The sequence below is a fragment of the Peromyscus maniculatus genome, chromosome 14 (genome assembly GCF_049852395.1).
Source record: "Peromyscus maniculatus bairdii isolate BWxNUB_F1_BW_parent chromosome 14, HU_Pman_BW_mat_3.1, whole genome shotgun sequence".
Classification (NCBI taxonomy): domain Eukaryota; kingdom Metazoa; phylum Chordata; class Mammalia; order Rodentia; family Cricetidae; genus Peromyscus; species Peromyscus maniculatus.
Genome location: NC_134865.1, coordinates 5,995,884 through 6,009,873, shown reverse-complemented (window position 1 = coordinate 6,009,873; position 13,990 = coordinate 5,995,884). Strand labels below are relative to the sequence as shown.

At 44.9% G+C, this 13,990-nt stretch overlaps 1 protein-coding gene across 2 annotated transcripts in view; it reads left to right on the top strand.

The window, feature by feature from the left end:
• Nucleotides 1–748: 748 nt before the first annotated feature.
• Fancm (FA complementation group M) overlaps nucleotides 749–13,990 on the top strand; it is a 67,257-nt gene continuing 54,015 nt past the window's right edge. For both annotated transcript variants that reach the window (XM_076550570.1, XM_042260507.2), the window contains exons 1-5: nucleotides 749–1,387; nucleotides 2,088–2,260; nucleotides 6,359–6,436; nucleotides 9,990–10,148; nucleotides 12,742–12,873. In XM_076550570.1, the coding sequence (XP_076406685.1) occupies nucleotides 907–1,387; nucleotides 2,088–2,260; nucleotides 6,359–6,436; nucleotides 9,990–10,148; nucleotides 12,742–12,873 (1,023 nt within the window). In that variant the 5' untranslated portion in view covers nucleotides 749–906. The remainder of the gene's footprint in view (nucleotides 1,388–2,087; nucleotides 2,261–6,358; nucleotides 6,437–9,989; nucleotides 10,149–12,741; nucleotides 12,874–13,990) is intronic.

Below are 13,990 nucleotides of genomic sequence, written 5' to 3'. Positions count from 1 at the left end.
GTAGCACTTGAGAGCAAGCTGAGGCAAGACATTGGCCAGTTCAAGGCCATTTTGGTCTACATGATGAGTTCCAGGCCAGAATGGGCCTCAGCAAGATTCTGCGTGAAACAAAAGCATACGGAGGAAAAAGAAAATGAAATCTCAAAACAAAAATCTTAGTTGTTTTAGTTTTCCAATAAACACAGGTCCAGAGCACATTCACTTTCTTTAGACAGGCAAAATATTAAAATAATGGGCTGCCATTTCTGACACAGAAGACTGCACTTTTCTCAGCATAAATGGAGAAAAATATGAATTATTTAACTCTCACTTTTGCTTTTACTCCCATCTTCAGGTTTAAATAGTCCATAATGTTAAGGTCACAAATTAATGAGTATGTACTTTTCCTCTGAGCCCTCAAAGTGATGTATTATATAACATTATAAATGGTACTAAGTTAGCGGTGACACCTCATCATTGGAAGCAAAGGAATAACTAGATTCTATTTACTTAAGTACTTTTAGCTAGGAAACGCTAAAGCCAAGGCTGACCTTGAGCTCCTGATCCTCCAGCCTCCACTTCAGGCAAGTGCCACCACGCCTGGTGGCAGATTGCATTTAAGCGCTCGCGGGGCAGGGAGGGGTTTAAAAAAAAAAAATCAACTTAAACAAAAAACAACAACTTGCAAGACACCCCCACGCCCGCGCACAATACGCATGCGTTCCAGCAGGTTTCCGGAGCAGCAGCCAATCATATTCCCCCTGCAAACGAGGCGGCGGCTTTTTCAACCCGACGGGCTGCGGCCAGTCCCGCCCCCGGGTTCCACCGTGTCCTCCGCCGGCCGGAGACTGATGGGCGTCCGAGCCGCGGCGGTTGCGCTGCCAGGCGGGCGGGGGTCTCGGCGGAGCCCCGCCGCGGGTGGGCACCATGAGCGGACGGCAGAGAACGCTCTTCCAGACGTGGGGCCCGAGCCTCGTGCGAGGCGCCGGCGGAGCTCCGGGCTGCAGCCAGGCGCGCTCGCCCGCCGTGGCGGAGGCGCTGCAGGAAGAGGACGACGACGACGAGGTGCTGCTGGTGGCGGCGTACGAGGCCGAGCGGCAGCTGGATCCCGAGGACGGCGGCTTCTGCACGGCTGCGGGCGCCCTGTGGATTTACCCCACCAATTGCCCGGTGCGCGACTACCAGCTGCACATCTCCCGGACCGCGCTCTTCTGCAACACCCTGGTGTGCCTGCCCACCGGGCTGGGCAAGACCTTTATTGCTGCCGTGGTCATGTATAATTTCTACCGCTGGTTCCCTTCCGGCAAGGTAGTTTTCATGGCACCCACGAAACCCCTGGTGACACAGCAGATGGAGGCCTGCTTCCACGTCATGGGTATCCCGCAGTCTCACATGGCCGAAATGACAGGTACCTGAGAAAAACTCGGCTCCCGGGGAAAGGCTGGCTCTTGTGGTAATGACTATCCCGGCGGAAAAACTCCCCACTGCAAATGTGTTCATCTTACATTCTTTGCCATAAGAGCACCGTCTGTCGGTAGCAAAGCCAAGTCTCATGCATTGACTTGCTTTGGTTACTTTCAGAGATCACTTGTAAATTGCCACTGTCTTGAAACAATTGTGTGGGTGTGCTGAACGTATTTCTTGGCATCCTATCCAAGAAGGCTTTCCCCCTTTGAAGAATTTGCTTCTCCTGAGAGCTTATGTTCTTCTTGTAGGAATTATCTAAAGACATTGTAATTGCAGTCTTAGATAAGAGCCTGCTTCAACCCTTGGGCTTGAACTGCAATGTTACAACGGATTCTCCTGTTGTTCTCCCCTTAAGTAGAGTGCTAGAGCATGGATGTATTCAGAAACCAGGCCAGACTATTTATTTATAGTCTGCCGATGATGGTCTGAAGTTTCTGAAGGTTCGCTGTCTTAGTGTGTGTTTATTCTGTTGTGTTGTGAGACAGGCTCTTGCTGGATAGCCCTGGCTGACCTGGAACTGGATGTGTAGAGCAGGCTGGCCTTGAGTTTACGTGAGTTGTCCCTCCACCTCTGCCTCTGGAGTGACTGGGATTGCGGAGGACTGCCACCACACCCTGCTCCTCTGTCACTTTGATTCACAGGTTCAACTCAAGCTGTCAACAGGAAGGAGATCTGGCGCAGCAAGAGGGTCCTCTTCCTTACACCTCAGGTCATGGTGAATGACCTGACTAGAGGAGCTTGTCCTGCTGCCCAGATAAAGTGTCTTGTGGTTGATGAAGCTCATAAGGCTCTCGGGAACTACGCTTACTGCCAGGTAATCTTTTGTTGTTTGTTGTTGTTGAATGCTGTTTTGTAGAGGAGGCATATGTTGTTCAGGAGCATTTGGGGGAATAGGTCTAAGTAATGGAAAATATCACTAGTATGATTCTAAAAGCTTTACGCTCAGTGTGTCAGAACACGTGGTGGTGGGAAATAACACCCCCTTGTCCATTCAGATCTGGGTCTGCTACTCTTTTCTTTTTGAGACAGGGTTTCTCTGTGAAACAGTCCTGGCTGTTCTGGAACTCACTTTGTAGACCAGGCTGGCCTCGAACTCAGAGATCAGACTGCCTCTGCCTCCCAAGTGCTGGGATTACAGGCGTGCGCCACCACCAACCGGCTTCTTTTTTCTTTTCTTTTCTTTTTTCTTTTGAGACAGGATCTCATTATGTAGCTTTGCTGGCCTGGAACTCACTCGGTAGAGCAGGCTGGCCTCTAGTTCACAGAGCTCTGCCTGCCTCTGCTGGGACTAACATTGTATGCCACCACACCCAGCATTCTGTTGCCCCCCTAACTTTAGCAATCACATTAATGTCAGATGTGGATCGTGTTAATTGGCTTCCTTCCCAGTAAGGACTTTCTACTTGAAGAATTTGCTTCTCCTCATATCTTCTGTTCTTCCATAGGAGTTAACTAAAGACAGTATATTTGCATTCTTACACAAGAGCCTGCTTTGACCCTTGGGCCTCCTCAGAGCTCATGAAACATCCCAATGAATTGTCAAATTAGGTAGAGTACCTGGCATGAAAGCATTCTTAAAGTAGGCAAGGCTTTATTCATAGTCTGTAGACAAGCCTGGTCTTTGTTTAGGCAACAATTTAAAGTAGGACATAGGTAGAACTTGGGAAGTAGTAATCCAAACTTTGGAAGTGGATATATATTGCCATTGTTTGGCATTTGGGTAGGATGGCAAACAACTGTCAGTGTTATAAGGACTAAGTGACATAGTATACGCAGCGTACCTAACTGCACCTTCCATGTGATTGCTCTGAAGAGCACTCAACGCTGTTGGGTTTGGTCACAGACGTCATTCATCTCTTGACACTAAATGGAAAGGATCCCCTCTTTCCCTCTTCTGTTGAGATGTTGTTGTCTGTTCTGTTCTGCCTCAGTATTGGTCATAAAGACATTTTTAAAATTTGTTTTTTTTTCTCTTTACTTTTAGTATCATATATATGCATGAGTGGGTGGGTCTGTGCACCTGTGAGTGAAGGTGCCTTCAGAGTCCAGAGTAGGTTGTCGAAGACCCTGGAGCTAGGGTTCCAGGCGGCCAGCATGGGTGTTGGGACAGAACTCAAGCTTTCTGCAAGAGCAGTGTGCACCCTTACCGGTCGGGCTGTCTGCAGCCCAAGTAGCCTTGTGTGTGTCCAGTTCGGAGGTATCGTTTGCGATTGTTGTTGTTGAGGCAGGGTGTCCCTGTGAATCCTGGTTGGCCTGTGACTTGAAATATTCCCGAGTCGGCCACTAGAGTGCCGGGATGGTTTGTGTGCCGTCGTAGCTGGTGACTGTAGAGCTGTGCAGTATTATCCCTTGTGCAGTAGGGGGTGAGGAGGAGAGGGCTCAGTGGAGTTCTGAAACCTGGCGTGAGTAGAGACGATGTCGTGTAGGAACCAGTCAGTAGTTGAAGATGCTGGTCCTCCCGAAAGGGATGTAGTCGGTTGAGGACAGAGATCGGGAGTAGCAGGAGGGGAAGGAAGGAGAGGCAAAGCTCTGGGCTTCACACCAGTTTAGGATTTGCAGTTTCCTTGGAGATAAGAAGTATTGTTACTGTATTACTCGGTGTTATCCTAGGGAGAATTATCTTTCTTACCGTTATCACTTTAGCTAGATCTGGGAAATACATTTATTTCAGTCTCTTCTTATCTTTCCAGATTAATACAGATTGTGTTGAAATCTACATTTGAGGAGGATATTTAATTATTGTTCCTTTTTGTTTATTTATTTATTTGTTTTTGTTTTTTAGCCAGACTTGGCTTTGAACTCACTCTGTAGCCAAGGATGACCTGGAAGTCCTGACCCTCCTCCCTCCTCTTTCCCCAGAGCTGGATTACATCACTTATCACTCCACCCATCTTGAGAGATAGTTTAAACTTATTCCAGCTATGTGGAAATTCATTTTGTAGAGTTAGCTTCTATTTAACTCATCTTATTTTCAAAAAGTGTCTAGGCATTACATGATTTTTTTTTTTTTTTGAAGCAGTGTTGGGATTTAATACGGATACTTTAAGATAGGTTTCAGTACAAGGATTAAGAGGAGGCGTCCAGAAGAAAGACACACTTGAGAGTGTGGATACAGGCTTCTCTAAGAAGAGCCAGGGAAAGTGAGCCCTACCCAAGTATGGGTCCAGGCTCCTCAGGGGCGAACCACACAATCTGTTTTTCAAAAACTGTAAGTCTTGTGCTTTTAGCGAATACAGTTGAACACGTATTGACTTAACGAATAACAAAACAGCCCTGATCACTCTAGATATGAGTGAAAACAGGTGCACAGCTACATGAAACATACATCTCACTGAGTCACAGAATACAGTACCATTAATTACCTCATAGTGTAGCACGGGATGAAACTCACTGTGTAGCCCAGGCTGGCCTTAAACTCTTGCCGGTCCCCCTGCCCCAGCCTCCCAAGTGCTGGTATGATAGCCATTAACAAGACCCCGGCTCACTTCCCATGTGTAACGGTTTGGTGGATGGACTTGTGCTGGGGGTGTGTAGTACAGGTTACTGGATCCAAGTCCTCTTCATGGTCTGAGAGAACTCTGAATCCTGGTTCTCATGGAGCAATTTCTTTTTCACTTGAAGTACTGGGGATGGCCTCAGCGTGCTGGACGGGCTGCCTGCTACTGGACTTCATCCCACCCCCAATAACTTTGATTTAAATTTTTCGTTGTTATTTGTTATTAGAGACAAGGCCTTGCTTTGTGGTCCAGACTGGCCTTGAACTTGCTGTCCTCCTCAGTTTCCTGAGAGCTGAGGTTGCAGGCTCCCACCACATTCATCCGAGAAAGGGTGGTTTTTAGAGCACCGACCACACCTTTGCTTTTCATCCTTCGGTACCTCAGGATACCCCTTCTAGCACACTGCTGGTTAGTTCTTGTCAACTCGACACAAAGTAGAGTCACCTGGAAAGAGGGACCCTCAACTGAGGAATTGCCTCCATCCGACAGGCCTGTGGACATGTCTGTGGGTCATTCTCCTGATTAATGATGACTGTGGGGTGGGGGGCAGCCCCGTGAGTGCCGCCCCCTCTGGCAGGTAGTTCTCCATCTGAGAAAGCAGGCCTTGCAAGCTGGTAAGGAGCATTCCTCCATGGTCTGGGCTTCAGTTCCTGCCCTGACTCCCCTCATTTCATCCCATAATGCCATGGGCTCCCATCATTTCAACCATCAACTGTAGCTTGTAAGATGAGGTAAACTCTTTCCCCCCAATATTCTTTTAGTAAATGTCTCATCCCAGCCACAAAAAAGCAGACTGAGACAAAATTGGTTATTGAGGATATTTTATCTTTCGTAAAAGCTTTTGTTTCCACTGTGATGGGGATGAACCTTAGGCCTTCCTTGTACGTGCTAGGCGGGCTCTTTTCCTCTAAGTTACATCCTCAGGCCTTTTATCAGTCCTTTTATCCCTCCATTTTCTGGACCTCAGTCTATAGCCCAGGCTGGCCTAGAACTCATTGTGTAACCCAGGCTAATCTTGATCTTTGGCAAGTCTCCTCTATCTCAGCCTCCTGAGTGCTGTGATTATCACTGTGCCCCGCTATGTCCAGCTTTATTAGTTCTTAATCAGAATAGTTCTACTGAAGTCTGCCTTGGGAATAATGTTATGCCTTTATATGTGACATCCAACATCTTTAAACAAGTATGTTAAATAATATGTTTTGAGCACTAGTCAAGATTCAGTGTATTATTAAACCTAAATCATTTGTTTATGGGGTGAAATGATTAGTGTTAGTTCCATGCACCAGAATATCTGTGTATCAGTGGAGGAATAACCATAATAGGCCAGACGTAATGCCTTGTTTAACTGAACCATTATTATTTTCCCATTGAGCAGATGAAACTAAAATACTTTTTTTTTTTTTTTTTTTTTTAAGGTTGTAAGGGAACTGGTCAAATACACAAATCATTTTCGAATCTTGGCTCTCAGTGCCACGCCAGGTAGTGATATCAAGGTAAGTACCATGAACTCACTGTGTTATTATTACATGTAAGAAAAGGCAGATTTTTAAATGGGGCCAGATCAGTCTTCCATTTTAGTGTTTACCTGGTTTGACATAAGGGCTGAAGAAATTTCTTTATATTGATACCATCTATCCCTTCCCCTTCTTTTATTTCATTCTTGGTGAGATAGGTTCTGGTCATGTTGCCAGGAAGGCCTTCAACTTCTTTGGTTTGTTTTGTTTTAAGATTTGTTTATTTATTATGTATACATGTTCTGCCTGCATGTTTGCCTGCAGGCCAGACGAGGGCACCAGATCTCATTACAGATGGTTGTGAGCTACCATGTGGATGCTGGGAATTGAACTCCGGACCTCTGGAAGAACAGCCAGTGCCCTTAACCGCTGAGCCATCTCCGGCCTGGCCTTCAACTCCTTGCTCAAGGGATCATTCTGCCTCAGCCTCCAACTCAGTTACGACTGCAGACTTGAGTCCCAGCTGTAGCAGGGGGTCTGGACCTTGAACCCAGAATCATAAGCATGCTTTCTTACTGCCTTTCTGCCCGGCTGTGTTCCTAACCTCTTTTTAGTGTTTATTGAGGCATGTTCTTGCTAAGTAAGTAGCCCAAGCAGGCCCTGTCCTTGTTTTATCCTGCTGAGTGTTGTAGACTTTGCCCTAGCTAGGGCTTTTTATTTTTATTTTTATTTTTTTTTAAGTTTTATTTTCCAATTTTCTTGGCATTGAGATAATGTGTAAAAATTGAAATGCTTATGACTTTCACCTTGCTTCCCCTGATGTTAGCATTGACATAAACCATAATATTAAAATTGACAAACTAGGCTGGGCGGCGGTGGTGACGCACACCTTTAATCCCAGCACTCTGAGGCAGTTGTTTGAGGCCAGCCTGGGCTACATGACAGTTCCAGGGCTGTTACAAAGAGAATCACTGTCTCAAAAAGCCAAAAAAAAAAAAAAAAAAAAAAAGTTTTTTCTGTCAGGTATTAAATCACTGCTTAAATATCCACTTTTAAAAAAAAATCTATTTTAACTAAATTATCGAAAGTCAGCTTTCCTTATGTTATTTTTCTTTTTATTATTTGTTTGTGTGTGTGTGTGTGTGTGTGTGTGTGTGTGCGCGCGCGCACATGTGTGTTCCTGCTCATGCTCACACGGCCCAGGATGGCCGTCATCTGGCTCTACTACTCTCTTCCTTATTCCTTTGAAACGGGGCCTGTTGCTGAACCTGCTAGGCCAGTGGCTCTCCAGCCCTGCCTGGTCGCTCTACCTCGACCCCCGCCGTACTGGGTTGTCTCTTTCCTCTTTTATGTGGTGCTGGGGTCCAAATGGAGGTCCTCATGCTTTTGTATGGAGCGCTGTACCCACTGTACCATCTCTCCAGCTTCAAATTCATCGCAATCTGCCTTTAAACAAAATCTTTCTGTCCCCACTGAACTATAAAATACATGCGTGCAGTGGTTGGGTCCATTTTAGCAATAGTTTATCACTAATTGAATGCCTGGCCTGCGGCATTTACTCAGATATTTGTTGGTCTGGTATGTTAGCCCACAGTTGTGATCCCAGGACTATCAGGGCTATCTCAGGAATGGTCCCTCTAGTTTGAGGCCACCCTGGGTTATATAGTGAGATCTGGGCCAATCTGAGTGTGTCTCGAAAAAGAAAGAGAGAGAGATGGGGGCGGGGAGAAAGGAAGGAAGGAAGGAAGGAAGGAAGGAAGGAAGGAAGGAAGGAAGGAAGGAAGGAAGGAAGGAAGGAAGGAAGGAGCAACAAGAAGAAAACTGTCAAATGAACAAAATATAAAAAATATTGCTGGGTGTGGTTTTGTACACGCCTTTAGTTCCAGCACTGAGGAAGTAGAGGCAGGGAGATCTCCAAGAGTCTGAGGTCTACCTGGTCTAGGTGGTGAGTTCCAGGCCAGCCAGAGCTACACAATAAGACCCTGACTCAAATAAAGAACAATAAATGAAAGCCTTAATTTTAGGAGGTGGTTGTAAATGTAGTGCTTAGAGCCATGGACCTCACACAGTGAGTAGTCTGGGTGTGTCGGCACTAAGCTAGGTCGTGGGTTTACAAGGGTGATGCAGGTGTAATTCTTGTTTGTTTGATTTGGTTTGGTTTGGTTTTTTGGAGATGTGATTCTTGTTTTGCAGAGTTACTTGATCATTTTACATGTATGAATGTTTGGCCTCCATTTATGCCTACGTATCATGTGCATACCTGGTGCCCATGGAGGCCAGAAGACGGTGTTGGATCCCCTGGAACTGTAGTTAGTGGACAGTTGTGAGCTGTCGTGTTGGTGCTGGGAACTGAACCTGGATCCTTTGGAAGAGCAGATAGTACTCTTAACCACTGAGCCATCTTCTCTCCAGACCTAAGCTGTGGTTCTTGCTCCCGAGTATTTCTTTTGAGTTAAACTAAGTCAGAATTCCTTTCATTTTTGTCTCATGTTTATGAGCTAGGGTGTTACTTTGTAGCTTTCTACAGAAAGCCAGAGGCTATGGATTGTTCCAGATTAAGATACATCAGGTTTGACCAGCCAAGACCCCCTGAAAGGTCTCCGATGACACCATGGCCCAGATGATCCAACATCCAGAATCTAGAATTTGTACCTTGAGTTTTCCTGCCTTGCCCACAGTCAGGACAAATCTCTGTCACCCACCAGTCCCACAGCCACTCAGACCCAACCAAGTGAACACAGAGACTTATATTGCTTACAAACTGTATGGCCATGGCAGGCTTCTTGCTAACTGTTCTTATAGCTTAAATTAATCCATTTCCATAAATCTATACCTTGCCATGTGGCTGGTGGCTTACCGGTGTCTTCACATGCTGCTGGTCATGGCGGCAGCTGGCAGTGTCTCTCTGCCTCAGCCTTCTGCTTCCCAGAATTCTCCTCTCTCCTTCTCACCTACTTCCTGCCTGGCCACTGGCCAATCTGTTTTATTTATTGACCAATCAGAGCAATACAGACATACAGACCATCCCACAGCACTTCCCCTTTTCTTTTCTTTTCTTTTTTTTTAAAGGAAGGTTTTAACTTTTACACATCTCCAAAGCCAGCTTGGTATATTTGGGAATTTGGGCGTAGCTTCTCTTACTACTTCCTGCTGGAGGGGGGCGCTGTATCTTATGGGGACACAAAGAAAATTTAAGGATCATGGAGTAGTCCGTGAGGCTGTATCGTCTGAGCCAGTTGCCTTGAAACGATTCTAGATGTAGTCCTGGTTGAAAGTACAAAGCCCAGGCAGGCCTTAGCCTTAGACTCTGTCAAGCATGCAGTTGCATTTCACAGGACCAGGCTTGTTGCTCCTTTTTTAACTATTGACCATAATGTCAGTGCGTAGTGTCTTCTGATACAGTAGTTCTTAGTCCCACTGTAAGCTTTAAGTGAGTGAAATTTACCTCAGAAAGGTATTACATCATGTATGTATTCATCTATCATCGTGTCATTATGTTTTTGATGCAGGGTCTTGTGAGCTCAGGCTAGCTTCAGATTTATAGTTCAGTGTACTATCTAACTTATACCCATACTTCTGCGATTCTGCGTAGGCTGTGCAACAGGTGATTACCAACCTACTGATTGGGAAGATAGAGCTTCGTTCTGAAGATTCTCCGGATATTTTGCCGTATTCTCACGAAAGACGAGTTGAGAAGCTTGTTGTCCCTCTTGGCGAAGAACTTGGAGCCATCCAAAAGGCATACATCCAGGTAAGCCATTTTTATCCGTGCGGGGTTCTGGTAAATGAACCGGGGATGGAATTATTTCAGTTAGAATATAGTAGAGTGTATATATAGTATTTCATTTCGTATAATTATGAAGTTGAAGAACATCTCTGAAATTGAAACTTGGGGTCAGTCAGCCCTATTTTTACATGCACTAAACCATTTTCTATTTACAAAATGGGCTATTTGTAAAACAGATGAATAGCCCTAAGCCTGATTTTAGGTAACTGGCTATAGGCCAGAGCTTCTAGGGTCTGACATCACCCCCCCCCTTTTTTTTTTTTTTTTTTTTTTTTTGCTATATTTAAGCACAGTACAATTCCAGAAAAAAGTTTTCATTTAACAAAGCAGTCCAATGAGTACAACATTCTTAAGGCATGTTTGCATTGAAGTTCCTTACAAAGTACATATGGCTCTGAGAGGGCTTCTTATTGACTTAGAAGCAATGCTCAAGATAAGAGTCTGGTATCGATTCTTAACCTATGGATTGTGACCCCTTTGGGGTTTGCATATAAGATACTTAGATTCTGATTCATAACAGTAGCAAAATTACAGTTACGAGGTAGCAACGAAATAATTTTATGGTTGCGAGGTCACCGACGTGAGGAACTGTATTACAGGGTCACAGCATTAGGAAGGTTGAGAACCACTCGTCTAGGGAGAACGACTGAGGTAAACACAATCCCTGTGGGAGTCAGGATTTGGCCTGGCCCTAAGATAACATACAAGTCCCTTAGGCTGTTGTAAAGTGCAAATGACATCTCTCAAGGATGACTATTATGGACTAGAAGTAATGTTCAAGGTTTTAGGGGGAAAGGGCCTGTGGAAAATAAAACATGAATTCTGGGAGATACAGGCTTATCAGACACAAAGGATCACCGGATTGTAAACTACATTTCTCCTCAGCTTTCCCAAAGGACAGCCAAATGTCTTCTCCCTTTGGAAAGGGTGAGGGAGAGGGAGGGAGAGAGAGAGAGGGAGGTTGGGAGGACCTATAAATACATCCTGCTCTATCTGTGTAGTGTTACTTATGTGTGTGTGTTTTCAAAGCTGACTGTTTGGTATTAGATAACCAGTTGGTGTGCTCTTCCCCGGGAAGATTATTTCTGTTGCTCTCAACATCCCGTAGTTGCCTGCAGTTCTTTGTCTAGGATGAGACCTCGTGAACTGAATACATATCTATTGGTTTTTTGAGATAGGGTTTCTCTGGGTAGCCTTGCCTGTCCTGGAACTTGCTCTGTAGACCAGGCTGGCCTTGAACTCAGAGATCTGCCTGCCTCTGCTAGGACTAACAGTGCTGGGACTAAAGGCGAGTACCACTATGCCTAGCTTGATTGTGTATTTTTTGAGTGAACCTTTGAACTTCAGTATGAAATGCACACATGCATAGATGTATATAAGCAGCATTGCCCACAAACTGTGCCTCTGAGTTTTCACAAAGTGAACACACCCATCATTCAGCCAGAAGTTCATTTTGTTTTTGAGACAAGGTCTCTTTATGTAGCCCTGGTTATCCTAGAACTTGCTATGTAGACCAGGCTGGCCTCGAACTCAAAGAAATCTGCCTGTTTCTGCCTCTGGGTGCTGGCAGTTTCTTTATAATATTCTTACATATGGTTCTCAAACGGAAGTGATTTTCCTCAGCAGATGCTGTCTGGCAATATCTTGACCCTTTGTTGTTTAACTGGGAGCTGGGGGCACAGAGGAGCTCCTAGTGTGTAGATACCAGAACGTGACTGACATCCTGCAGTGGACACATTAGCCCTCTCATAACAAGGAATTCTCTGTTCCAGTCACCATGTACCAGTGTTGCAGCTGTTGAGAGATTGCTAGAGTTTGACCATTGAGGCAGTTTTGTCTGTCCTTTAGTCTCACAGGAGAGAACTGTGTGTTTGCAAACCGATATCCCATGGATTAAAAATGGTTTCCATTTTTTCCCACTTAGCCCACTGAGAGATGGGGTGAAATTTCTCTTTCCTCAACTTTGGGCTTTCCCTGATTTAGAAATAAGCTAGTAGGCCAGGCGCAGTCACACATAGCTTTACTCCCAGCCCTTAGGCAAAGGCAGGCGGATCTCTGTGAGTTCAAGGGCAACTTAGTCTATATTATATATTTGGGGCCAGCCAGGGCTGTGCAGTGAGAATCTTGTTTAAGAGGGAGGGAGAGAGGTGAGAGAAGAGAAGAGAAGAGAAGAGAAGAGAAGAGAAGAGAAGAGAAGAGAAGAGAAGAGAAGAGAAGAAGGAAAAGAAAGAAATAGGGCTGGGGATGTTGTTCAGTGGTAGAGCACTTGCCTGCCTGCCTTGTGCAAGACTGAGTTCAACCCCCGGTGCTGAAGAGGAAATGAAAAGAAGTAAATATGCTGTTAAATTATAGTTGAATAGAATTGAATATATGCTTCTGTTAAACTCTGAGGTGGATGGTGTCTAGATATAAATGCCAATGCTTTAGAATTTTGATATCTTGTGTTAGTTTAAAAATTAATTTCATGGTATATTTTATTAAATAACAAACTTTTAATATATGGCAAAATCATTGTATTTGAAAGTAAGCTTGCAATAAATTTCTTTTAAATTTGCAGATTTTGGAAACATTTGCAAGTTCTTTGATTCAGAGAAATGTTTTGATGAAAAGAGACATCCCCAATCTAACAAAATATCAGATAATTCTGGCAAGAGATCAATTTAGGAAGAACCCATCCCCAAATATTGTGGTATGTATTTTAAAATAAATTTGGGTGACTGATTAAATCTTTACTGAGTGCTTAGGGGCTGGAGACATGGCTCAGTGGTTAAGAGTGCTCTGACTGCTCTTCCGGACGACCTGGGTTCAATTCCCAGCACCCACATGGTGGCTCACAACTGTCTGTAGCTCCAGTTCTAGGGGACCTGACACTTTCACACAGACATACATGCAGGCACAACACCAATGCACATAAAACAAAAATAAATAATAAATGAATCTTTACTGAGTGCCTGGTAAAATGTAAATGATAAATTCTTAGGTAGATATTGATTACTTCAGTAGAAATTTACATAGCACTTATTGCAGGTGTGGTGGGTCACATTCGTACTTCTTGTGTTTGGGAAGCTGAGGTGAGAGACTTGCTATGAGTTCAAGAACAGCTAGAAGAAAAAGAGGAGCGGAGTCCAGGACATGGCTCAGCGGCTGCTAACAGCACTTGCCACCAAACCAGATGACCTGAGTTCAGTCCTGGAGACCCATGTGATGGAAGCAGGATTGTCCTCTGACCTCCTGTTTGTGCCACGGCACAGATGGACTCCCCTCTCCATAAATAAATGTAATTAAATGTTCCAAAAGAATTTAGGTGTGATTATATAGCTCATGTTTTAATTAATTCACGTTATGTATGTGTGAGGTTGGGCACCTGTGCCCCTGCACTCATAGTGGCCGGAGAAGAACATTTGGGAGCCTGCTCTCACCTTCCTCCTTGCTGAGGCCGGTCTTTCTTTTTTTGTTCCCCCAAGACAGGGTTTCTCTGTGTAGTTTTGGTGCCTGATCTGGATCTCACTCTATAGCCCAGGCTGGCCTTGAACTCACAGAGATCCGCCTGCCTCTGCCTCCAGAGTGCTGGGATTAAAGGCGTGCACCACTACTGCCTGGCTGCTGTCTTTCTTGTTTGTGCTGCTTCACTGCATGCACCAGGCTAGCTGGCCCACAAGTCTCCACCTCCTATTTTGCCATAGGAGTGCTGAGAGTACAGATGTGCCACATCACATCTGGATTTGTTTGTTTGTTTTGGTTTTTTGAGAAAAGGTTTCTCTGTGTAGCTTTGCGCCTTTTCCTGGAACTCACTCTGTAGCCCATGC